The sequence below is a fragment of the Engraulis encrasicolus genome, chromosome 22, assembly GCF_034702125.1.
Source record: "Engraulis encrasicolus isolate BLACKSEA-1 chromosome 22, IST_EnEncr_1.0, whole genome shotgun sequence".
Lineage (NCBI taxonomy): Eukaryota > Metazoa > Chordata > Actinopteri > Clupeiformes > Engraulidae > Engraulis > Engraulis encrasicolus.
The window spans coordinates 31,381,193-31,406,863 of record NC_085878.1 but is presented as its reverse complement, the minus strand read 5'-3'; the positions used below and the strand labels follow the sequence as shown (position 1 = coordinate 31,406,863).

General features: G+C 44.1%; 1 protein-coding gene across 4 annotated transcripts in view; it reads right to left on the bottom strand.

Annotated features, from left to right (window-relative positions):
* adcy7 (adenylate cyclase 7) overlaps positions 1 to 25,671 on the bottom strand; it is a 117,423-nt gene that overhangs the window by 16,948 nt on the left and 74,804 nt on the right. For 3 of the 4 annotated variants that reach the window (XM_063188545.1, XM_063188546.1, XM_063188548.1), the window contains 13 exons: positions 25,004 to 25,115; positions 23,939 to 24,066; positions 22,408 to 22,566; positions 21,248 to 21,380; positions 19,796 to 19,975; positions 17,921 to 17,964; positions 16,808 to 16,867; positions 11,662 to 11,742; positions 8,229 to 8,298; positions 6,238 to 6,335; positions 4,739 to 4,823; positions 786 to 923; positions 289 to 402 (listed from right to left, as the gene is read on the bottom strand). In XM_063188545.1, the coding sequence (XP_063044615.1) occupies positions 289 to 402; positions 786 to 923; positions 4,739 to 4,823; positions 6,238 to 6,335; positions 8,229 to 8,298; positions 11,662 to 11,742; positions 16,808 to 16,867; positions 17,921 to 17,964; positions 19,796 to 19,975; positions 21,248 to 21,380; positions 22,408 to 22,566; positions 23,939 to 24,066; positions 25,004 to 25,115 (1,402 nt within the window). The remainder of the gene's footprint in view (positions 1 to 288; positions 403 to 785; positions 924 to 4,738; positions 4,824 to 6,237; positions 6,336 to 8,228; positions 8,299 to 11,661; positions 11,743 to 16,807; positions 16,868 to 17,920; positions 17,965 to 19,795; positions 19,976 to 21,247; positions 21,381 to 22,407; positions 22,567 to 23,938; positions 24,067 to 25,003; positions 25,116 to 25,671) is intronic. The other variant, XM_063188547.1, reaches the window with a different exon arrangement.

Sequence of the window (25,671 nt, the reverse complement as noted above, 5' to 3'; positions counted from 1 at the left end):
CAAGAAGGTAGTATTGTGATACACCCTTTCAAAGTTCTGTTACCCTTCAGTCCACAACCACATGATATGATGTGATAGTGCGTCCAAGCTTCAAATCAATGTATATATATATATATATATATTAGTAGCCTCCTGCAACCTATTCTACCAAGAAATTATCATCAAAAAGAAACCTTTTACAAATTGTGGGGGGTATCGAACCGTAGGTAAAAAAATCGGGATACGAACCGAATCGTGAGTTGAGTGTATTGTTAGAGGCCTAATGTAACCAGCACTTCAATGACTTACAGGCAGGTAGTAGAGGCTCATATCTGTCTTGTCTTTGTCTGTGTCTGCAGTGGTGGCATTGCTGTGGTTGAAATCAGGGCTGCACTTTGCCGGGATGGAGGGCGCCAGAAAACACTGTGGGAAGGAAACCGTGCGAAAGGGTTCAAGTCAGTTTCACTTTTCACCTTGGTTTGATTCAACAGGTCCCACAAAAGCCAAGGTCTGTATTGTATCAGTGAGTCAACATGGCTAACAAAACACGGCTAACAGCTACCATGTGATATCTCCACCTTGTATGTAAATTTAATCTATTTGAGATAAGATTACATTCCACTGTAACCGCCATTACAATACATTAGGAAAACCAAATGTGGCATAGGCTAACATCTTATCACAAGGGCTAAGGTCAACAGTATTATTCAACACTGTAGTTTGTAGTGAACCTCTACCACTAAATGAGATACATGTCCCGTATGTTTTTGTTCTGTGGGAGTGTTTTTAAGGAGAAGTTTACTTACCAGGTTGAAGAGGGCCATGATGATGATGATGGCGGTGGCGACGGTTGCTATGGGCAGGCGTACGCAGGGCCTCTTGACTACGGCCTCAGAGACGGCGGGCAGCCACTGACACGAGGCCAGTTTCTCCGGGAAGAGGCGCTAGATGGAATAGCACATGGACTGCATTTAGAAGTTATAACATCACTAACTGCACGTGCATTGTTGGATGAAACACACACACACACACACACACACACACACACACACACACACACACACACACACACACACACACACACACACACACACACACACACACACACACACACAAACACAAACACACACACACACACACAGTGCAGACCCTGAACAGAGAAGACACGTTATCCTGAAGCGTGTACAGTTGAAAAAAAAATAGAGATCCAAAAAAGTACACATGTTACGCTATTCCGAGAGGAAATAGGCTGTTCCAGAAGCATAGGAGATGTTTGTGGTTACAACTTACAAGCAATAGTACCGACTGGACTGAGGGCAATATTAGGTACCCGTGTTTGTGGCGCCCACTTCATATCTGAAGTTATGGTGACCATCCATTTTCTTATCTCGGAAAAAAACACCTGGCTAGTTTCTTTACAAATGTGCGGTAAATGGCAGATGCTGCTCCAACAATGCGCGTGCAGCCCAATTACGTCAAGTCTGTGTACAAACAGTAAATGGGTCTATAGCACCTTTCCACTCCTTCGAGCACTCAAAGTGCTTTACATTGAATGCCTCACATTCACCCATTCACACTAGGGTTGTGCCGATAGACGATGTCATCGTCCATCGGCGATGGACAGCTGGCATCACGATGGACAGCCAACATCGTGATGCCAAGGAATTTGTATTTTTGAAGCCGCTGCTATTGCCATCATTACGGTGCTTGGCATCGCAATAAAGTGAAACATTACCGTAAAATCCTTAGTAGCAGCGGACTGCGCAGGTAGCAGGACTGAACGGACTGTCAACACATACCTCAAGCAGAGTGAATTTTATAGCTACGAAAAAAACCGCAATGGAATAAAAAGAAAAACTTGTGAACTAAGCCCTACTGTTTGCTGCATATGAGTTCAAGTAAGTGTCTGATTGCCTACATTTATTTATGTGACCCAAGTTAACGGAGAGTCATGAGGCATTGGTTCTCCCTCCGGAGTAGTCTAAAGTGAAAGCAACAAATCGTTCAGCAATTGCGACAGTTTACCATTTCATGTTTAACGGAAATTCGACTCAAAATTTTTAATCTCTCCGCGATGGAGATGTCTTGTGAAGTAGCCACACAAGATTGTAGGCTACACTTCTGATTAGCCCACTGCCAAGAGGGAGCGCAAGCGATTCCATGTCTGCCCGCGTCTTTGTGGCTTCACCGCAATTGTTTCCATTGATGAATTAAAAAGTTTCGCCTTGTGCTTAAGAAACATTCGCGTCGGGTAATTTGCTAACTCGGGCTAAAATCCATTGCAAAACCTCGAGAAGGCACGCGTGGGTTCTCATCTCTTCCATTTGACAAACGTTCTGGGCTTCCCTGCATGGCTAAAGTTATGTACCGGTATGCAAAAAACGCCGTGACACAGCTGGTCTTGAAATAGAACTACGACGTTAAATAACTCACTCTAGTAGCAGCCTGCAGTAGGCTGCATCGCGAAATTTACTGAAAATAAGTTTCCACGCGGTGGAGTTTGGAAGAGCGGGCTTGAAGCAGCTGATGGTGATACGCATGGCCGTAGCCAGCCATGTGAAGTAGGCGAGGTCCATGTCCAATTTTATTATTAATATAAAATATAAATTAAAAATGAATTCATAAAATAAATAAATATAGGCTACACAGGCCTATATATAGGGCCCTCCTCTATGAATGTATAGGCCTAAAGTGAAATAGTAAATATGTAGACATGTATAATAATAAATATGTTGTAGTTTTCAGCCAACTCAGCCTATTCCCTTTGAATGGCTATGCTTTGGTATCATGCCTCTTTTATTATAAACAGCATCCTCCCAGTCAGTAAAGCCCTTTGTAAGGAAACTAAAGCTTGACCCTGAAGTTGCACAATAAGCTACATCCTCAGATGGCAAGTTGCTCAGCCATTCATATTTTTCTCCCAATGAAATTACACTTCAGCTGTTTTTCCTCCAAAGATACAGGGATACCTCTGTAGTGCAAACCACCTATTTTTGAGTAAACTTTTTTCTTCCTAGAGTCGCATCAAACGTTTTTTTTATTTACTTGTTATAGTTCTTCACAAGCGCAGAGGACAAAAGTCTTTCAACGAGAAAGAAAAGTAGCCTATCCTCCGCGCTCCTGAGTCATCTGATGCGTCACGGCTATGCAGACACAGTAGTCACGGGAGCCTCTTCAGGTGTGGATATTTTACTGCGATTGACTCTGACGAAGACGTGGCAACGTTGATAGTCTTGGCACTTGTCCAAATTAACAGGAAAATATCCACACCTGAAGATGTTCCGGTGACCTCCTCTGTCAGTGTTTATTACATATGCTTTCCAATTTACAATCAATTACCTTTCACGGATATCCTGCTTTTACCTTTATGCAGCAGCAGATGCAGCAGCCGGCCTTCTTAAAATAATGACTCAAATGGCTTTTTAAGACACCATAGCCTACTTGTTACGCATGAGCTTTATGTAGGCTATACAACGGTTGGCTTTCTGTCAGCGGAGATCCCATCAAGCGCGGGCTTTCTGAAAGCGGAGATCTCACCAAGCGCGTGCTTAATGGGCGCGTTCGTGACGGCACATTACTGCGCAGGCTGCACACGCACACTTTGCCATTTCAATGCATTTTTTCAACCAGAAAGCATGGTAATTTTGCTTTGCGCAGTGCTCTGTCACGAACGCGACCAAACACTTGCGATGTCGGCTGAGTTGCGTTCTCTCCCACGAGTCGCACCACTTGCGATATTAATCAATCTGGTTTACTCTCAAAAACAGAACACAACGGCAAAACTAGAACACATAGCTCATGGATGTTAACCACAGTTTGCAAAGGACGCTTCACAAAGGTTTATAGATGTTTTTGTGTGTTTCAGTTGGTCATATTTGCCGTTAAAATAATAATAATAATAATAAAAACCTCTCACGATAGGCGAGGTCCGGACCTCGGTAGCCTCAAATGTAACTACGGCCATGGTGACACGACAGACAAGAAGGGCGATGGGGAGGGGTCGGTCGGGGAGAGTCGCTCTCACAGACAGCAGAGGAGCGACCATCTCTGTTGCAGACAGTAGCGCAGCTGGAGGAGGTTTAAACTTTTTTTTTGTAAGAATTTAAAAACTGTTAATATATTTGACTTAGGCCTACTCTTAAAGCAAATATATTAAAATAATAGCTTAGTGAAAGCCAAAAAAACGAAACATATGATAATTTAAAAAAAAATGTAATAAAAAAATAATATTACCCCCCCCCAACGACGACGATGTCATCGTCCATCGCATCGTCTCACTGTAAACATCGTCAGCTGCCAATTAGGGGGACATCGCCCAAGCCTAATTCACACTCACATTCACACACCAGTGGCTGCCACGCAGGCTACCATCCTGCATCTTGCTCAAGGACACACCGATGTGGTGAGGCAGATCAGGGCTTGAACCGGCAACATAAGCACACACACAAGCACACACACACACACACACAGATGCATCATCGCGACCATGAGACGCACGCACGCACGCACGCACGCACGCACGCACGCACGCACACACGCACACACGCACACACACGCACACACGCACACACGCACACACACACACACACACACGCCGATGCATCATCGCAACAATGCACACACGCACACACATACTTCTTTATTCAACCTTTCAAACCCTGAACAGCAGACATACTGTCATCCACTCTAAAGTCCCTCTACTCCTTTATATTATGGTGTATGTGTGGAGGAAATGTGTTGTCTGCTGCAGGCAGCTCACCTGTATCTGGCCTGAGAAACAGATGGCTAGGGTCAGCAGCAGGACACACGCCAGCACCCCGAAGCCAATCGCCAGACGGTCAGGGCTGTGGAATAATACACACATACGCACATAGACGGACGGACACGCGCACACACACGCACACGCACACGCACACACACAGGTTTGAGTACAGTAAACAAACCACACACACACACACACACACACACACACACACACACACACACACACACACACACACACACACACACAAACCAAGACTTACACACACATGCGCACAAGCACACACACACGACAGAAGATTTAGTTAAGGCACAGGGTCATCTCCCTTTACGTACATCCGCGTAAAGTCAATATAATGCCAAAAGCAAACACGCGCAAGTCTGCATTACAATCAATTTCCTGCCAGGGGTAGATATTGTGTTTGGGAGTCAACTCAATAAGACTGGCTGCGGTCGCGTCTGTGTGTGTGATTCAATATGCGAGTATGGATTCAATATGTGTCTGGGATGAGACCGAGGGCAGTGGCGAGTGGAGAGACCATTGTGAGTTTGAGGAGTGGATTAAATTCGGGGTTGCCAGATGTGTCTGATCATTTCTAGCATTTCTCAAAAACCACCTGAAGGGCGGCACTAAATCCTGCCCAATTTGAACCAAATTGTATTCAAAACTATGCTGATAGATCTACAAAAAAAGCCAGCCCAAGCTGGAGCACGATGCCCTTTTTTGACCGCTTGTACCCGCAAATTAGCCTGGCTCTCGCGAGACCCCTAGTGCTTCGTGCATCTTCGTTACACTTCGTGAGCGCGAGAGTCAGGTTAGCCGCAAATGGCCATCCTCAGCAGTTCAATTGGGTGGGAAAAGGACCCATCTGGCAACTCTGGTTAGATGTCAGCTGTAACTCAGACACTTCCCTGGAGTCTCCTGGAGATCAACAGGCGTTATCAAAGATTTCTTCGTTCCCAATAGAACGTCTCTGGCGTTATTATGAAGGCAGGCAGCAGGAAGTTGTTCTACGGTACACCTGAAGTCATCAATGTGTTCCATGGCTATAATCAGGACTCTAAACTACCCCCCCCCCATCACCAGCCGAAATGGCTAATATATGTTAATCTTGCTAGTCAAACACACACTCCTTAATGGAGCAAAGTGGCTAGTAAGTTGGTCTTTTCTACCAGTCAAACTCAAATTTCACCAGCATTTGGCCGGTTAGCTGGTGTTCATTTAAAAACCTGGTTATAATCCAATATTAGCAGTCTCTTTCAAGTCAAGAAACGCTCATATTTAAAGCCCTTTATTTAATCATGACATAGAGGGATGCAGTTGCCTTCTTGCACCTCTGTATCTCAAAATCAAATTGGGGGATTTTAATACCTGAAGGAAAGTGCATGTGGTATTCATTTTGGATTGCATCCGTCTTATAGAAAAACTCCAACTGCATCACTTTAAATATGTTCTTAAATTATTGGTGAAAAAATGACACTGATACAAGTACTTACTCCCCAGTGACGAACATCTGGACCAGGAATACGCAGAGGAATATGAAAGCAACACATCCAATGTAGTACTTGAACCCCGGCAGGTCAATGGCTCTGTACTGTAGGGGAGGCAAAAACAAGAGACAAGGAGGAGATTTAGCCAGGGCACGCACGCAGGGTGCTTAGGGCACCAACCAGTGCTTGGGGCACCAACCACTTTGCCTCCCAAAATTGGGGCCTCTTAAATTGAGATCGACTAAAAAAACGTCATGAAAAAAATATTGAATTACATTACAAAACATATATTTATTAGTTAGTATATTATTATTATTATTTAATTATGAGGGGGGCCTCCTGACCAGCTATGCTTACGGTCTCCAAAACCTTAGCAGGGGCCCTGGGTTTATCTCAGATCAGACCCTCAGGGCAGTTGGACAGGGATGCACCTTACTTCACTTTCCCACAGTAGTAGCATTGCATTTCTTTCTCCGACATGCTCAAATCTTTCGGGCCATCCATGCACAGAAAAGCCTGCGTGGTTATTCCTTTTAGATCCGGTCTGTTTTTATTTGTGTTGTTCATATCTGTTGCAACTTTCATGAAATATTAGCTTTGCTATCCTGTTTTTGATATAGCCTGTGTGGTTTGTGTCCATTTAGTGAATCCCGGTGCCCAGTCTGGTGGACGTTTGTTGGCTTGGAACAACACCAAGAAAAAAACAAAAAACAAAAACCCAGCCATGAAAATGAAGTGGTCATGGATCCAAACCAAAATACCTCCCAGTAGGCTGACGAGGCCTGAGATAAAGCCCCTTTCCTCGAGTACCTCAATACGTTTCTGCAGGGTTGTGAAGATGAGAAGTAACCTCGTCTAATGTTCCAACTACGCCACTGTGCATTATGATAGATACTACCACCACTATATATTATAGGTACCGTTGACAAAACGGGATTTAGGTCTCCTCCAACTGAACACTTGCAATCAAGGAGTACTCCATCACACACAGCACACACGCAAATGCACGCGGACACACACGTGCGCACACACACACACGCACGCACGCACGCACGCACGCACACGCACACGCACACACACCTTAAAAGCAAATATAAATAAGGAAATCTCTTCCACACGACAGAAAGTCTCTTGTTTACTCAGAGAGGGCACTCACGCAAGCAGCTCTATCTGGAACACTGGGGTTCAACATTCGTGATGACTTAGCTTATTTTGGCAGAGAGTACTAGACAGTGTGTGGGGATTTACCAGGGCACATGAGGAAACATTGAGTAGTTTTTTTGTGTGTTTTTTTTCTAAACTGAAAACAAAGTTTCCAAATGGTTTCTGTGGTTTATTAAATTGTAACTGGGTGAAAGGCATTTCTCAAAATGCTTTGCTGTCCTTTGCTGAGCTGTAATCCGTACTGAGTATGTTTTGAGGAGGATCGCGCTCTAGTTCCCCGTGAGACACAGTAGCTCCACTTCCCATCTGCAAGCCAACTGACTACCATAGAAATGATTAAGTATTGCTTTAGGGCAGAGAAGACTCCGTTAGTCTTTCTTTATATAGGGTGGCCCAAAACCATTTTTATACACTATACACTATGTAAAGTATGGTAGGTTAATAGAATTCATGTAATCTTCAAAGTGTAATACATTTACTGATATCACTTTAATATTTGTTTCTGTGCTGATGTCTAACATGATGTCTAAAGGCTACGCAATGAGTCCATAAACAGTCACTGAGAGTCACTACAGCCATCGGACGTACACATACAAAAATCAATCAAATAAAAAATAAAATTATGTCTGTAAATCCCATTATTCCACATTCAGAACTACATAAATTTCAAAAAACACCTAATTTATAATGATTTAAAGACTGTATACATTTAATTATGTATGTATGCCCATGTACAGCATAGTAAGTTGCTTTAGATAAATGTCAGTGTAATGTAGTGTAATGCAATGTAATGGAATGGAATGTCGCAGAGGATGATCTAGTCCTCTACTAACCTGCTTCTCCAGGTCCTTCTTGGTGAACCACATGGTGAGGCTGCGGATCTCCTCTGATTTGACCCACTGCCTAGGACATAAACACACACAGCCTCCAAATAAACTCTCCAGGCTCTCAAACATGCAGGTTTATTTAAACAGGCCTACTCATAAACACTGATAAACATTCTTAAAGCACTACAGCATTTGATGAGTGAATCTTAACAAGTTCTCCTTATGTGTGTGTATATTTTACTCTGTATTCTTAGTTGAATATACTGATGTAAGAACCTTTAAGAACCGTATCATCTAATGCTCACTCCAAATTACATCTAACTACACTTTGCATAGTGTCAATAGATGTACTAGAATAGGGGTGGGGAACTAACCAAATGGCCTGTTTTACTGTACGCCTGATATCATTTTGAGGTAATGCAGTTTTACATGAAAGATGATGGTGGGGTCTGTTGTAAAGTTGGCCGCCTTCAATATAGGCCTTGTGTTCATAGTACGGCCCTTGGAGGACTTTACAAAATTTGAAATGACCCCTCAGTTGGAAAAAGTTTCCCGTCCCTGTCCTAGAATGTCTTACTCCTCACGTACTGTAATATACAGGTGTACTTAAAAAGCACCAATGTTAAAAAAAAAAAAAAAAAACTTGTACCACCAGCACACAGGCTTTTTTAATTGACTAACCTAAACAGATGCAATTAGCCCCATTTCACATAGTGGGCGAAGTGCAAAGAGTTGCTTCTGATCTGACTGAAACTAATGTAATAATTAAGGCAAAATGTGTAAGCTAATGAAATGCTGTGCGGTAGAAATGCTGAGTTCAAACAGTTGGCCAATGCTCCCGTGTAGCATGTGATTGATGCTAAAGGCACTCAGCCAGATCCATGACTTACAGTAGCACTTTGCCCATCCGTCAAATTAGAACCCGAGAAGCTTTTGAGAGCAAGTCTGTGTGTGTGTGTGTGTGTGTGTGTGTGTGTGTGTGTGTGTGTGTGTGTGTGTGTGTGTGTGTGTGTGTGTGTGTGTGTGTGTGTGTGTGTGTAGGACTGGGTACCGAAATTCAATTCTTTGATGGAACCGAATTAAAAGCTAAGGTTCTACTTGGAATCGAAACGTGCCTTGTCTGTCGGTTCCACGTTTCGGTTCCTGAAGTCTGACTGTCAGAGCCATCAAATGTGTGTTTAAGCACGCGGCCACAAGTGTCACAAACTGACCACGCTCCTCCTCTTCCCGTTTCGCACCTCATTTAAACGATTGATAAGACAGCTGATATTCAACCAGCTGATTGTACTATTGAGAAACAAAAACATGCCGTGGCTATATTTCAGGAAAGTAGATAAGGAAGGAGCGCGCTGCAATAGCCTATCTGCGATAAACTAATAGGCTATCATGCAAGAATGGCAATACATCCAACCTGTTCAAACACCTGCTCTTGCATTCGATTAACTTGCGTGCGGAGTTGCAGCATCTTTACAACGGCACCGTCAACCTCAACTATGCTATATCGTCAACCTCAACCATGACCTCGACTCTTCAGGAAGATGTCTCTGACTCCTTGGAAACATGTTTTTCCATGAAAAGAGCTAACTTAGAAAGAACTGGTCTTGTGTCCGTCGGTTTAATTCGAGGGAACAAAGAACACAGCGAGAAAAAAAGATTTCCTCTCTATCCGGCTGGATAATAACGCCATTGTTTAGGCTTGAAGTAGCGGCCGCTTAAGGTTAAATAACTGTGGATTGAAAGAACATAAAAACGTGCCATAAAAAAACTGTAAAAAGCTAAGAATCTCAGCTTTCGAACAAGCCCCAACACATGTATGTAGGTCTAGGTTAAGGAGATCGCTGGCTGTTGGGAAAAAAATGACGAGATTAAAAAAATGGTTGGAAAGCGCTATTTTTTCACTTGCAACAGCGGCCGCTTACAGTTCAATAACTTTTGAATGAAAGAACATAAAAACGTGCCGTAAAAAACTGTAAAAAGCTAAGAATCTCAGCTTTCGAACAAGCCCTAACACATGTCTGTAGGTCTAGGTTAAGGAGATCGCTGGCTGTTAGGAAAAAATGACGAGATTAAAAAAATGGTTGGAAAGCGCTATTTTTTTCACTTGCAACAGCGGCCGCTTACAGTTCAATAACTTTTGAATGAAAGAAGTAAAAAGCTAAGATTCGCAGCTTTCGAACAAGCCCTAACACATGTCTGTAGGAGAAGGCGATCGCTGGTTATATATATATTTAGGCCTATATATCGTTTAGATTAGGACTCTAGCTTAGATTCACCATGGCGTGAAAGCACAGTGTTGTCGCGGCTACTTGCAGCAGCTGATCATACGGCCCAGTTCTAGTCCCTGTATGGAAATGCGTGCGAGACAGCACCATCGAGACCCCGTCAAGTTTCATGAATAGCCTATTTATGAAGCCTAGTTGTGTTAGAACAGTTCTGCAGTACCTAGTAGAAAAGCCCCAGCTGTCGACAGACTGGGTAGCGTAGGCTACATTAAAAAATCATGTCAGGCACGCTTGACATAGGATTGGTACCAGAAGTGAAGTTGCACCGTACAGCAGAACAATTTTAATCAGACATGAGTACATTTATCAGTATCAAAACCGTTTATACTTGCCAAGCCATGCCGAGAGGACAACTTGCAGCATGCAATTAATCATGAACGCTGTATAGAATTAAATGCCTTTAACCCGCCATTAAGTCACGAGGAGCTCCGCCTTGTGGCAGGCAGGGAAACTCATGATTTACAGACCCGTTACGCCATCTACTGGCCACTTTGGGTAACTGCAGGTTTAATTCAGGGTTTCTAGGAACCGAAAATGGAACCGTTCTGGTACCGGAACCGAAACGAAGGAACCGGAAATGGAACCGGAACCGAAAATTGTCAATCAATACCCAGGCCTATGTGTGTGTGTGTGTGTGTGTGTGTGTGTGTGTGTGTGTTGACTGGAGCAAGTCTGTCATTACTGTTTGTCTGGTCTGCATTTCTCCTCTGTGAAAACTTGCCAAGCGCCTCATGACTATGTAGTAAGGCTATGAAGTAAGTAAACATACACATACATCACACCAAACCACATACGCCACACCAAACCACAAACTCACAAACACACACAGATACACATGCACGCACACATAGACATTAATGACTACTGGGCCCCTCATCCATTCATCCATGCCTTTAGATTCTGTGTGTGTGTGTGTGTGTGTGTGTGTGTGTGTGTGTGTGTGTGTGTGTGTGTGTGTGTGTGTGTGTGTGTGTGTGTGTGTGTGTGTGTGTGTGTCTGTCTGTCTGTCTGTCTGTCTGTGTATTTGTGTCTTTGTGTCTTTGTGTGTGTGTGTGTGTGTGTGTGTGTGTGTGTGTGTGTGTGTGTGTGTGTGTGTGTGTGTGTGTGTGTGTGTGTGTGTGTGTGTGAGTGTGTGTGTGTGTGTGTGAGTATCATACTTGCTGGAGCTGAGCTCGTCGATGGTGGTGATCATCTCATTGTGAAGTTCCTCATCAAATTTGCTCTTCTGAGATTTGTTTCTGCGGAGAGGAAGAAGATCAATACTACCCATCTCAAACATGCAGACACACACACACACACACGCACGCGCAGGCACACACACGCAAACACACACACGCATGCACACACAAACACGTACGCACGCACGCACACGAGCGCAGACACACGTGCACACACACAGGCACAGACACAGACACGCACAAATGTGCACACACGTACGTACGCACGCAGGCATACACGCACGCATGAGCATGCACACACACGCACACACACACACACATGCACACAGGTGCACACACCTGCATGTACATGCGCGTGTGCACACACAAACACACAGTTACACATACACACACAGGAGGGGTAATTGTGATGACAATCAGCGAGCATCATGCAGGTTACTCAGCCCCTGTTACTGCAGGTGTGCGTGAGGGGTACAACATTGGGAAGGTGGACGCCTGTGGAAGCATTAAGCCAGATTCAAACTACACGACTCCCGATTCCGTGTCCGATTTTGACGTTGGGTTGCGTCGCACACATAAAGAGAATCACGACTGTCAGTCTTATACCCGATCGTAAAAACACCCGAGACAATGCCCGACGTTCTATTTCGAGTCGTAAAAATATCAAACAGTGTTGATATCTACGATTTGCAATCGCCGACTCTTTGAACTGGCAAAATTGTACGCAAGAACGTCGGTCACGATTAGAAAATCTTGCTTGACAACCGCTTGCGATGGTCCTGCAGGGTAACATTCCACCGATTGTCGTAAGCAGAGGTGGAACGTAACTAAGTATTTTTACTTCGTTACTGTACTTAAGTAGTTTTTTCTGGAATTTGTACTTACTTGAGTAAAAATAAAAATGCAGACTTTTACTTTTACTCAATTACATTTTTTGACAATTACTTGTACTTTCTACTCCTTACATTTCTAGGAGAAGACTTTGTTACTAGTTACATTTATCCTAGGTTTTCCTGTTGTGTTTCGTGGATATTTCAGTAGCCTCAGCTGCGGGCAGGGAGGCGGGACCAAGCCCCTCTTCCAAATTGACACCCAGACAGAAAATATACTTTTAAAAACATTAACAGGACTCCATAGTCATGTTCAAATGGAACCGAACACCGTTGCAGACCATTTTTCCTATTGTATCAAGTAGGTAGACATGGAGAAAGACAGCCATTGCACGTGTAGGCCTACTTGTACTTTTGTACTGAAAAGTACATTTAAAAGTTAGTACTTAGGACTTTTACTTAAGTACGTTTTTGGTAAACAACTTTTACTTTCACTTGAGTAATTTTTTCGCAGGGTACTTCTACTTTTACTTAAGTACACAACTTCAGTACTTCTTCCACCTCTGGTCGTAAGGGGGCATTTCAGACGAGAATCGGGCCAATAGTCATGTAGTTTGAGCCAGACAGTAGTGAGTGTGGAAGAGTCAAGAGGCAAGTCAAGAGGCAGGCAACCAGTGCACAGTGAGTCTGTGGTGATGGTGGTGGAACTATTGGGTAGGACAACATGTTCTGATATCAGTGTGACAGAAAGAGAGAGAGAGAGAGAGAGAGAGAGAGAGAGAGAGAGAGAGAGAGAGAGAGAGAGAGAGAGAGAGAGAGAGAGAGAGAGAGAGAGAGAGAGAGAGAGATAGAGAGAGAGAAAGAGAAAGAAAGATGGACAGAGACAGACAGGCAGGCAGAGACAGGAAGGGGAAAGAGATGGTAGAGAAGGAAGGAAGGACAGAAGGGGAGAAACAGACAGAGACAGAGAAGACTAGAGGGGGCGGTGTGTGTGTGTGTGTGTGTGTGTGTACATGTGCTCGTGTGTGTGTGTGTGTGTGTGTGTGTGTGCTTGTGTGTGTGTGTGTACACGTGCTCGTGTGTGTGTGAGTGTGTGTGCGTGCGTGCATGTGTGTGAGTACCCTGGGTGTGTTTACAAGATTGAGAGTGTTAGATAAAGCCCATGAGGGTAGACAGGAATCCCCGTGCCCCGCTGTCTAGTCAGCACCATCAGGAAGGAAATGGCTTGGCTAGGTTCCTCTCACTCTCTCCCCCAAAAACCGCATACGCGCACACACACACACACCACACACACACACACACACACACACACACACGCGCGCGCACGCACGCACGCACGCACGCACGCACGCACGCACGCACGCACGCACGCAGGCACACACACGCGCACACACACACACACAGGGTTCCCACACCTTTTTCATGAACAAATTCAAGCACTTTTCAAGCACCTTCAGGCACCAATTTTTCAGTTTTCCAGCACCTTTAATAGGTCGCGGGAAGGGGGTGTGGGGGTCCCCCCCAATAAATGTTGTGTTTTTAAAATGCAATTTCGTGCATTTTAAATCAATTTTAAGATATCGAATGGCAAATCCCATCTGACATCTCCCTCCCTCAGATTTTTGCTGTACCTGTACAATTTTGTTCTATTATCTGGTTTACTGAGTTTGACTTGACACAAATTTGAAAGCATTTTCAAGCACTTCACCCAAAATTCAAGCATTTTCACAACCTTGAAAACACTTAATTGAAATTCAAGCATTTCCAAGGAATTCAAGCACCAGTGGGAACCCTGCACACAGGTGCCCAATTGGGGGATGTGGGGTGGGGTGCAGTGTGTGGCATGGACCTTTTTGACACCCAAAAATTCAGGTGGAGGAGTAAAAGCACTTCAGTCATCACAACATTCTACAATTTTGCCCCCCAATTTTGAGCTGAAGTTGGCGCCCTTGCATACGTACACACACACACACACACGCACACACATGCACGCACGCACGCACACGTACACGCAGACCCACACACGCACACACGCACGCACGCACGCACGCACACACACACACACGGACATGTGCAAACACACACAGTCATTTCCTGTCTGCCTTGACGGTGCACCACTCACTAACTGGTGAGAGCCTCATGACAAAAACAAGTTTGGAAGAGCGAGGGGGGATGCAGAGTGTGTGTGTGTGTGTGTGTGTGTGTGTGTGTGTGTGTGTGTGTGTGTGTGTGTGTGTGTGTGTGTGTGTGTGTGTGTGTGTGTGTGTGTGTGTGCGTGCGTGCGTGTGTGTGTAGATCTGTGTGTGGGAGGGGAGAGTAGGAAGGGGAAGAGGTTATCACAGGCCATGCTTGCTTGCTGGATAGGCGTACACCGAGCCCCCTCCTGACAGACAAGACACCCCATCTCAGAGGCAGACACCAAGACCAAGGAGAGGAGTTAAGGGGACTGTGGGCATTTCTCAATGTGAAGTGTTCTAGCGTTGGTAGTGTGAGTAACGCCCAATTATTAATTACACTTGCGTACAGCTTGTTATTGGATACTCTTTGGTGAAATCCATGAAAAATGGCCGTTATTCATCCTAGCAAGGCTAGAACACTTCATTTTGAGAAATACTGTGTGTAAGTGACAGCCCCAGGAGGCAGAGGAAGGATGGGGGGGTAGGGCAGGGATGGTGGTAGTGTGGTTGGAGACGTTAATGATAAACCCAATGCTCTTTTGTCCTTCCCTCCACTTCTATGTTACAGTTTTCAGGCCAGCGAGAAAAGTGCTGTGGCCTATACCAAGAAGCTGGTTCAGAAATAAAAGAGGGAAATCATAAGAATCATAAGAAAATGAGGACTCCGGGCTCTTCCACTAAGAAAATGAGGACTCCAGGCTCTTCTATTAGATGATTTACCTCTTAACTTAACCTGGTTTACTCCTGAACCAGCTTCTTAGTATATGGTGCCTGTTCCAGCATCAGCTATGTTCAGAACCAAAGTGCTTACCTGCGAATCCACCCACATTCATACCGGACTCTCTACTTTTCCACATATGACCATGTACCCGGACGAACCTGCTGACTTCCATGTTGTCGTCAAGGTTCGCAAAGAAAAAAACCCCAATGTGTTTGGTTTGTATCTCAAACCAACTTTCTGGTTTCTGAACACTCTGGAGTTTCGGTGTGAACATCGTCAGCAGGTTCAAAATGCAGCGCGGGTACGGACACCAGCACAGTTCTCTGTCGGCCTGAACACGCCATTTGAGTGGTTGGGTAGGGCAAGAGGGGCCGGAGCAGAGGAGTGCGCCAAGAACCTTGCTGTGTAGCAATGAAGGTTAGGTTAACCTTGAGGTAGTGGTAAATCACCTAATACAAAAGCCTGGAGTGGAGTCCTTATTTTCTTAACTAAATGACAGCTGCAGGCTGTAAATCTATTAGCAGATGTACCACTTCATGCAGGTTAACATAGCCAGGTTCATCACTTAACCATGTTCTTGGAAGCTACCTGTATATCTTTTTCCCAGGAGAGTGAAGCCACAGATGGCCAAACTTGGCTTCTGATTGGTCGAACTTCAAACGCGAAAATGTTCTGCTGTGTCCTTACCAAAAACCATCGCTAAACCCAACCTGTCAGTAGAGCAATGTTTCTGCTGCTTTACTTTTGCCAAGGACAGCGATATAAGCAAGGGAATGGCAAATTGGTTGCGAAATTGTGCCCAGACCCAAACCATCTGTAAACCTAACCTGTCACAGGGCGTTGAGGACCTAACACATTGATTGCAAAGGTATGATGCACACACGCGATTGCCAGTTCAAAACGGCGTGTCATCTTGAAGCTCGACCAATCAGAAGCCTAGTTTGGCCATCTGTGACGTTGCTATCCTAGGAAAAAAAGGGGGTGGGGGGGGGGGGGGGTGTTTAGTGGCACACAGAGCCAGGAGTGGCCAGACAGACTCACTTTATGGTGTTGTTCGGAGGGGTGGGTGGGCTATATATGTGCAAATTCACCACTTCATGCAGGTTAACCTAGCCCGGTTCATCACTTAACCATGTTCTTGGAATGCCCCCCTGGGCTATATACACTGTAAAACATTGTAGCCAGTTCAACATAAAAAGCTAAGTTGCCCTGCTGCATCAATTTTGTAAGTTTGTAACTGGAGGCTTAACTCAATTCGAGGCTTTCTCAAGTTGAGATAACTTACAAATTTCAGGCAGCAGGGCAACTTACTGTTTTTTAGGTTTAACTGGCTGCAATGTTTTACAGTGTAAGGAGGGCAGTGGCACACAGAGCCAGGAGGGGCCAGACAGACTCACTTCATGGTGTTGTTCGGAGGGGTGGGCAAGGAGAAGGGCTCCTCTACGGACTCATCAAAGCTGCCAGATACCAACGGTGAAGAGACACATACAACACAATATGAACACACAAAAACATACCGTACACGCCACTAGATAAACACACGCACAGTTCACAGCATCAACACACAGAAACATGACAACATGAGCACACTTACACATACAGATAGAGCAAAAACTGTGTACACCCTTTTAGTGTAAATTGATAAAAAAAGGTCTGATCTTCACTAGAACATCAACAAGGAACAAACGCTGGTCAACAACAGCATGATAAAATGTAATTGTTTGACTGCTATTAGTTAAAGGTCACACCGTTTCTTCCTTCTTCAGGTTCTAGTGAAAATCAGACCATGTTTTATGACTAATTTACACATTTTAAGACCAATTTCCATTAAATGTAATACATTCGAAAGGGTGTTCAGACTTTTTCTTCTGACTGTACAACACAAGATGAACACACAAATTCAAGATCAGCACAAACACACAACATTCGAAAGGGTGTTCAGACTTTTTCTTCTGACTGTACAACACAAGATGAACACACAAATTCAAGATCAGCACAAACACACAACATGATCACTTTTAGCAACACAAAAAACACAGACACATACACACATACACACTACAAAAGGATGAACAAGGACACACACACACACACAACACAAAAAGAGTCAGAGTGGCACAACGGTCTACAGCGCTGTGTGAAAGTGCCAACTCATCTGCAGCTAGTACACAAATACCCACGCAATGCCACAAACAGACCTCCATGCAGATGAGGTCAACAAGTGTATATACAGGACATGGGTGAGCAAGTGGAGGACTTGTTTTTCATGACATTCCTGTGGGCGCTCTTGCCGAATTTCACACTTTGTGGTGTGTGTGTGTGTGTGTGTGTGTGTGTGTGTGTGTGTGTGTGTGTGTGTGTGTGTGTGTGTGTGTGTGTGTGTGTGTGTGTGTGTGTGTCCGTCCACGCGCGTGTCCATGGGTTTGTGAAAATATTCCTGAATGCATGTGGCTGGTGCTCTCCCTTTCTCTTCATTTGTATCTGTGTGTATGTAGCCTGGTCATTCTCACCTTTCCGTGATCTTGGGGCATTGCTGTGTTCTCAGTGGAATGTCCTGAACATGGCGAAAACAAAGATGGTCAGTAAGACGAAGCAAGAAAAACAACCGGAGCACAGTCAGTCATGCCCACGCTACTCAGCGAGGGGCCGGCAGATACATAATCCCTTTAAAAACACGGAGAGAGTGTACATTCAGGGAAATCACACTCTGCAAAAACATTTTCTCTGTAGCTGACTGGTAACATATCCCCACCCTGTGAGGGTAATACAGTATTGTTTGGCAAGCTGTGGCCAACATGGGAAGGCATGAACCATTCAAACGATTAAAACAACTCGGTAGTTTTGATATACATGTATTTAATTTCGGCTCAACTTTGTGCTGCTCTAGATTAAACTGGAGCCATGAAAACAATGGTCTCAAAGTGCTCCATAAGGCGTCCTTTATGGGTTGGGGCAACATATTTTTTTCCTAGAACATAAAGCAATATTTTCAAAAATCATGTCAGTAGTTCATCAAACAGTAACAGAGTAGACAGAAACAAATCCTTTGACCACACACCATATTTACATTCATACAGTACATACTGTACTGTAGGCAATGTAGCAGCAGAGAGTCTGGATATATATCTTATATAATACTCTAACTGTACTATCGCTGCTAGCAGTGTGGGGCAAAATGGCAAGAGAAATGCTAAAGCTGAACCTATCTCAGAAAGCAAGACCAGTAGACCATTAAGGAGATTTAGAGGTGGGCAGTAGAAGGAGGGATGCACAGAAAAAGATCCTTTCAGCACACACCATATAAATAAATTCAGAGGCAATACAGAATGTTAAAACGGGCATAAAAACTAGTGCCAGCGTGTCAAGATGGCCTAGTGGATAGGGAGTTGGATCAGACGGTGGAAGCTTCAAATCCCAAAGATACCAGTAGAACGAATGTACAGTACATATGTGGTCTCCCTACTACACCTTCATCAATGCCTTGAAATGCCTCCAGCTAAGTGATGCAATCAACGATAGTCTACTACTAGACTAAGGTAAATCAAACAATGCCTACTCAAACCCCGCCGACTCAATAATACTCAGAGGAGTGTGCTCAAGTTCGGTTTCCTAAAGGGCCGTTGTCCCCCTCCACCTTCTTCTCTTTCTGTGGCGTTTGGTGGTGGCTTACATAAAGATGTGCAGTACCGTCATCTACAGCAACAAGGGAACTCCATTAATTCTCAACCTCCGCTGATCTCCTAAAGGGGCTTTCACCTGACCTCACATGGATCCCGGAAAAGTACAGGCTTGAATCGTCTCTACCTCATCCACTGTCTATGATGTAATAATATAATAACAATATAATTAAATAGTAACAATAATAATATAATCAGGGCTTTAAGTTAAGGCTAGCCAAACAGCCCTATATTGTCAAAAAATCAGTTTGGCTGGTAGAGAAGACCAACGTACTAGCCACTTTGACCAATTAGTGAGTGTGTGTTTGGCTAGTAAAATAATCATCTACTAGCCATTTTGGTGGGTGATGAAAAAAGTTCATAGGGTCCTGAATATAATGCAGAATATAAGCAGAGTGGGACAACATGCAAATACTCTAGTGTACATTACATTACATTACATTACACTTGACGCTTTCATTTGTTCAAAGCGAATTACAACTATTATTTTTCAGGGTATATTTGTCACAGTCCCTGGAGCAATGTGGGGTTAGGTGCCTTGCTCAAGAGCACTTCAGCCATGGATGGAGGTGTAGGGAGAGGTCAGGGGGAATTCGAACCGGCAACCCCTAGATTGAAGGACCAACTCTCTAACCCCTAGGCCACGGCTGCCCAGTGACTCTGTGTCTGAGTGTGTGTATGTGTGTGTCTCTGAGTGTGTATGTGCACCTTGAAGCGTGAAGTCTTGCCGTTGACCATTGAGTCTCCAATGGGGAAGCCCTCGCGGCTCTGCAGGTGAGCGAAGGGCTTGACGGCCCCCCAGGACTCCAGGTAGCGCGTCATCCGCACAGACGCCCGCATCTTCAGGCCGTCATTCACACGAGGAGGCTTCATGGCCTGGTCCTTGGACTGGAAAGAGTAGACACACACACACACACACACACACACACACATTACCGTTATACAGTTAAACACATTTGTGATGTGCAGATACTCAGTTCAAACAGGAGGGACATGGGCAAAGGTAGTATGAAAACACTGCATACCGTAATAAGAAGAGGATGACTACAGCCCTTAAACACATTACAGTTACACGTTATATGCAGTCGCGGTGGTCTGAAGGTACTTACAGAGTGATTTGAGAATAAATTATTCCTGGCCAGATTTGTCAAATTGTTCCTGCTGGCCAGAGTCATTTTAACCAAACATCATAGTGGAAAGCCATAAATATACAGTATAATATACATTGCAGTTCCATAAACCTGCAGATCCAATCGAACACATTGATACACTCAACTCACAATTGGGTTTGTGTCCCGATTTTTGGCCTACGGATCGATACACCCCACAATATTTAAAATGAATCATTTTGATGATTGTTTATAGTTAGAATAGTATACAAGGGGCCAATACCGGTATTTTTTTTTAAAAAAGTTTACAAATAATAGTGATATTGCTTTCAAGCTATAAATCAACATCACATCATATCATGTGGTTGTTATCTGGACCAAAGGGTAACAGAACTTTGAAGTGTGTAACACAATACTGCCTTCTTGCATCGCGATACATCATCATGACTCTGCGCATCGCGATTTCTCAGTTCGACAATATCGTTACAGCCCTAAGAAACACTGCGCAGTAAGAAGATCATGACTACAGTATGTAGTGGATAATGTTAATAATGTTTCTTCAACATCCACACCGTAGTATCACGGTGTCTATGGTCCACTTTACAGTATATCCTGATGGTCTTCATAATACCACCTTAATGCTGTGACAAATCCTGACGGTCGAAGGATCAGGAAGAGCACTCATCACCTTGTAGTCTAATGCTTTACACTGGGTGCTTAACTTTGTCAATGAATGAACTCAAATCTCAAAAATAAATGAATTAAGAAGCACTCATCAAATTTGAGCACTCATCAGATTTCTTTTTGCTTTTTAAATTGCCTCACAACCTTGTGAGGCGATTAAAAAAGCAAAAAGAAATCTGATGAGTGCTTCTTTATTAATTTATTTTGAAATCCTTATGGTCCAAATGTGTTCCGTTTTAGAGATATTGCCATGTCAAATTTGCCGTAACTACAACATCCATCCTAATACCAAAACTTTGAAGGCATTTTTCCCTGTTTCAGTGTAGGCGTAGTTACTGCACTTTGCCTTTGTCGGGCAGGCACTCACGCGAGGGTCGATGACCAGGTATGTCTGCACGTTCAGCTCCTTCAGGTAGGGGTCGCGCTCGTGCCCGTTGCCCTCCTCCACCTCGTAAGCCTTGTTCAGGTGCTTAAGCGTGGCCTCTGTGATGTGCACTCGCCTAAAGACAGACAGTACATGACTTCATCAAAAAACAGGAAATCGGAGTGCTTCAGGGTCTTCACCCTTTTTCCTTGGTGCTCAACAGCGTAGGCCGTAGGGGTTCTCAAACTTGTTAGGGGAAGAGAAAATCCGAGGCACTCAAGGTTACAGTTTTTATACTTTTTATTTGGCTATTAAAAAAGTATAAAAATTGTAACCTTGAGTGCCTTGGATTTTCTCTACCCTGAACATACATGACTTCATATTGACCTTGCAGAGCAAAAACGAGCGAGACACGCCCACGTTATCATCAGCAATAGGAATAGTTAATTTTAGGGGACACTGCACTGCCAGTCATTTTGTGTTCATTTATGCAGACAGACACTTGTTTTTGGATCTTATCTCTAACTGGGCGACAGGATATTAAAAGATGCGCACTGGCGTGATTACTTGAGGCTCTCTTTGTGCAAATGTCTATATATAGTAGTATATATATATATATGACTATATAACTAAATGGATTAGCAAGCTTGCATCTGAATGAAGGCAGGGCTTGTGTTCTGTAGAAACAGCCCGAGGCTCTCTCTCAGACAAGACGTCGTATGGATGTAATTGGTGCTATGACACGGGCAAAGTTCAATTAAGGTCAGCAGTTGGGTTTATTATTAGGATGCATTTGACCAAGGCCAATACAAGGGATGGTCTGTGATTGCAAACACATTTGTCTCTTAAGTCATTATATTCCGGATGTCCCATACAACGGTATGTTCACAGAATGTTCTTGGGAATATTTAATTAACAGACTAGTAAGACAAGTAAGAATACATTTCAAAATACATTTCTCCCAGAACAGTGTTACTCAGAGGAGCTTCGCAAGGACCATCAGTCCACAAAAAAAGCAAAAATATTTAATGTGTATTTTTTTATATCCTTTTTTCTACATCCTCCTTCCTTTAATTACTACAATAAAAGAAAGCAATATTTCAACCTATACACTTCGGACGGTCTACTTTTGATTACTCAGTGGTCGTACATACAGTACGTACCCGGGCAAACCTCCAGACTCCATATGATTGGCTAAGGTGACATCATGTGACCACACGTCAAACTGCCACTTGCGCAGGCCAATGACACCGCAGAGGACATTTCCCGAGTGGACGCCCACGCGCATGTTGATGTCCACACCTGTTGCCTCACGCACCTGCCTGGAGAGAGGAGAGAGTGACAGAGGAAGAGGATAGTCATGGGCAGTCATGGGTAAGCGGTTAGGGTGCCCCCTTGGCCTCATCACAAGCCTCCCAACGCCTCCTTGACCTCATCATAAGCCTGACAACGCCCCCTCAGTACTAAAAAAAAACCCAATGGCAATTAAGCACCGCCCCCTCTTAGCTGTATTCTTCTCAACGGCCCCCCTAGAGCTCCCCAACGCCCCTTGGGGGGTTGTACCGCCCACGTTGAGAAAGACTAATAACCAACACATTGCTTTGGTAGATGAACGGTCATAGCAAATTAGCTCGCTGAGGCGAATCAAATTGAATTAAGCACTAGATGGGGGATAGGGAGATTGTGCATTCATAAGCCTTTGGATCACCCCTGCTCATCGGCCAAGATGCTGAGCTCGAGCCGCATTTCTCTCGACCTTGACTTGTGTGATCAGTATCCAGCCCTGATTTTGGCAGCCAATCAAAGGCTCATCGAAGAGATAAAAAAAAAAAAAAAGATTCGAAAAACACCTTTCAAAGAAATGCCGCTGACCCCCTTGACAGTGCGAGCTCTTTAAAAGATCTCATGATGTCATTATAAAGCAGAAATCCCATCGGATGCAAGTCAGGAACAATCCTTCTGAACGCCTCCAGCTGGTTAGCTTGATGTGTTATTATGCCCTGAACACCTTGTGCTGATCCCCCCCTGTTGACATGGCCGGATTAAGATGGGGCCTCAAGGCTACAGGTTGCAGTAGGCCCCCCTGGAAGGCAAAATTTGTGATAAATTTGCATAGACGTGTCATAATTACGAGCTACGAATTAATGATAACATGTCGTCAAACTGTACTCAACATGACATGCAATTTTCACTTCTGGCCAATCAGGGGACCCCTGGCAGGTGGGGGCCCATAGGCTCCAGCCATTTCTAGCCTGAGCACTAATCCGGCCCAGCCTGTTGAAATTATGTACGCCCAAGCAGCCATCTTTTTTTCATCCACAGAAACAATTGCTCAATCACTCCCCTTTTCTCCGCTAGCAGAAGTAACCGTGAACTGTTTGAATTGTTTCAGTATCAAGTGACTTCTGAATATATGAAACTGAATGTAGACTACTGAAAGGAGAATGGAGCATGAACACCTGGTAAGCCGCCAGTAGACATGGAAGGGTGTGTCTTTCTGTAGGTCTGTCTTTGTGTGTGCATGTGTGCGTGTGTGCGTGTGTGTATGTGTGTGTGTTTCTGTCTCTTTGTGTGTATGTCTGTGTTTCTGTCTCTTTGTATGTCTGTGTTTCTGTCTCTTTGTATGTGTCTGTCTGTCTGTCTGTGTCTTTGTGCATGTGCGTGCATGTGCGTGTGTGTGTGTGTGTGTCTTACTTGATAGCCTCGCACATGTCCAGGCCCATCTTCACACAGTTCTTGGCGTGTTTGGAGAGAGAGACGGGCAGGCCCGACACACAGTAATAACAGTCCCCGAGAATCTTAATTCGCATGCAGTCATTCTCCTGGAGTTAGACACACAAACATGCACACACACACACACACACACACACACACACACACACACACACACACACACACACACACACACACACACACACACACACACACACACACACACACACACACACACACACACACACACACACAAAGGCACACACACACACACACACACACACACACACACACACACACACACACACACACACACAGTATAATTAGGTATCAGCACGTGTAATATTATATGTTGCCCATACAGTAAGTGGTGGTGTTACTGGAAGAGTAGTTAGGGATAACTTGAAGCCGTGGCCTAACGGTTTGGGAGGTGGTCTTAAAGGGACACTGCGTGAGATTTTTAGTTGTTTATTTCCAGAATACATGCTGCCCATTCACTAATGTTACCTTTTTCATGAATACTTACCACCAAAATCAAATTCTAAGTATTCATTATGACGGGAAAAAATGCTCTCTTCATACATGAAAAGGAGGATCTTCTCCATGCATTGTCCGCCATTTTGAATTTCCAAAAATAGCCATTTTTAGCTGCAAAAATGACTCTACTTGGACCATACTAGAAAATATTTGTTTATTACTTAGTAAACTTTCATGTAAATATCAAATTTGGCGATAGCCAACCCAGTTTCAATTAGCAGCATAATTGTAGTACCTTTTTTGACCATTTCCTGCACAGTGTCCCTTTAAGATCAGACGGTTGTGACAAATTTGCAACTTGCAGGTTTGAATCCCACCCTCACCTCTCCCTACACCTCCACCTATGGCTGAAGTGCCCTTGAGCAAGGCACCTAACCGCCACATTGCTCCAGGGACTGTAACCAATACCCTGTAAATAACTTTAAGTCACTTTGGAATAAAAGCGTCTGCTAAGTGTAATGTAATGTAAATGTTACATAATGTAATCTAAATGATTGCCCTCAAACTTACTTTAGCGATCTGGTCGAACTTCCCGAAGAGCTCGTTCAGCATGATCACCAGTTCTTTGGGAGAGCAGTCACTGGCCAGTTGAGTGAAGCCCACAATATCAGCATAGAGAATACTGCAAGGAAATGAAACCATGACAACATCAACCCTTGAAATCACCACATCATTTATGCTTAATGCCTTTGACTGTTTGTTTTTTAATGGGAAAAGCCATTTCTACATTTTGTGCTGTATTTCACAACACTTGTATTGACTGATACTGCTATACACTACGTCAAAACAACCTACTAAATTTAATGAGCCAATTTCAAACATTCCAGAAAAAGATCAGTCTGCTTTGATGTGATGGTCTTCCAAACATTCAGTGTTCCAGCTCATATTGAGAGCAGTACAATGCTGATATACAGTAGAATGTGGAATGCAGAATGTAGAATGCAGTGTTCCATTAGGGACTGCATCAGGAGAGAAATGATTTTGTGAGGACAGTGAAGTACTACCACAACCCTCATCTCCTTCACAGCACTCGTGGATGGAGAGGCATTCAGCTGACCCACGTGTAATGAGTCACCTGACCAGATCCATAGCGTACAGCCATGCAAAGGGCGAATGGATAAATTTAATCTGGGACATGCTCCCTGGCTTAGGAGCCCTTGTGTCCCCTTTGTGCGAAT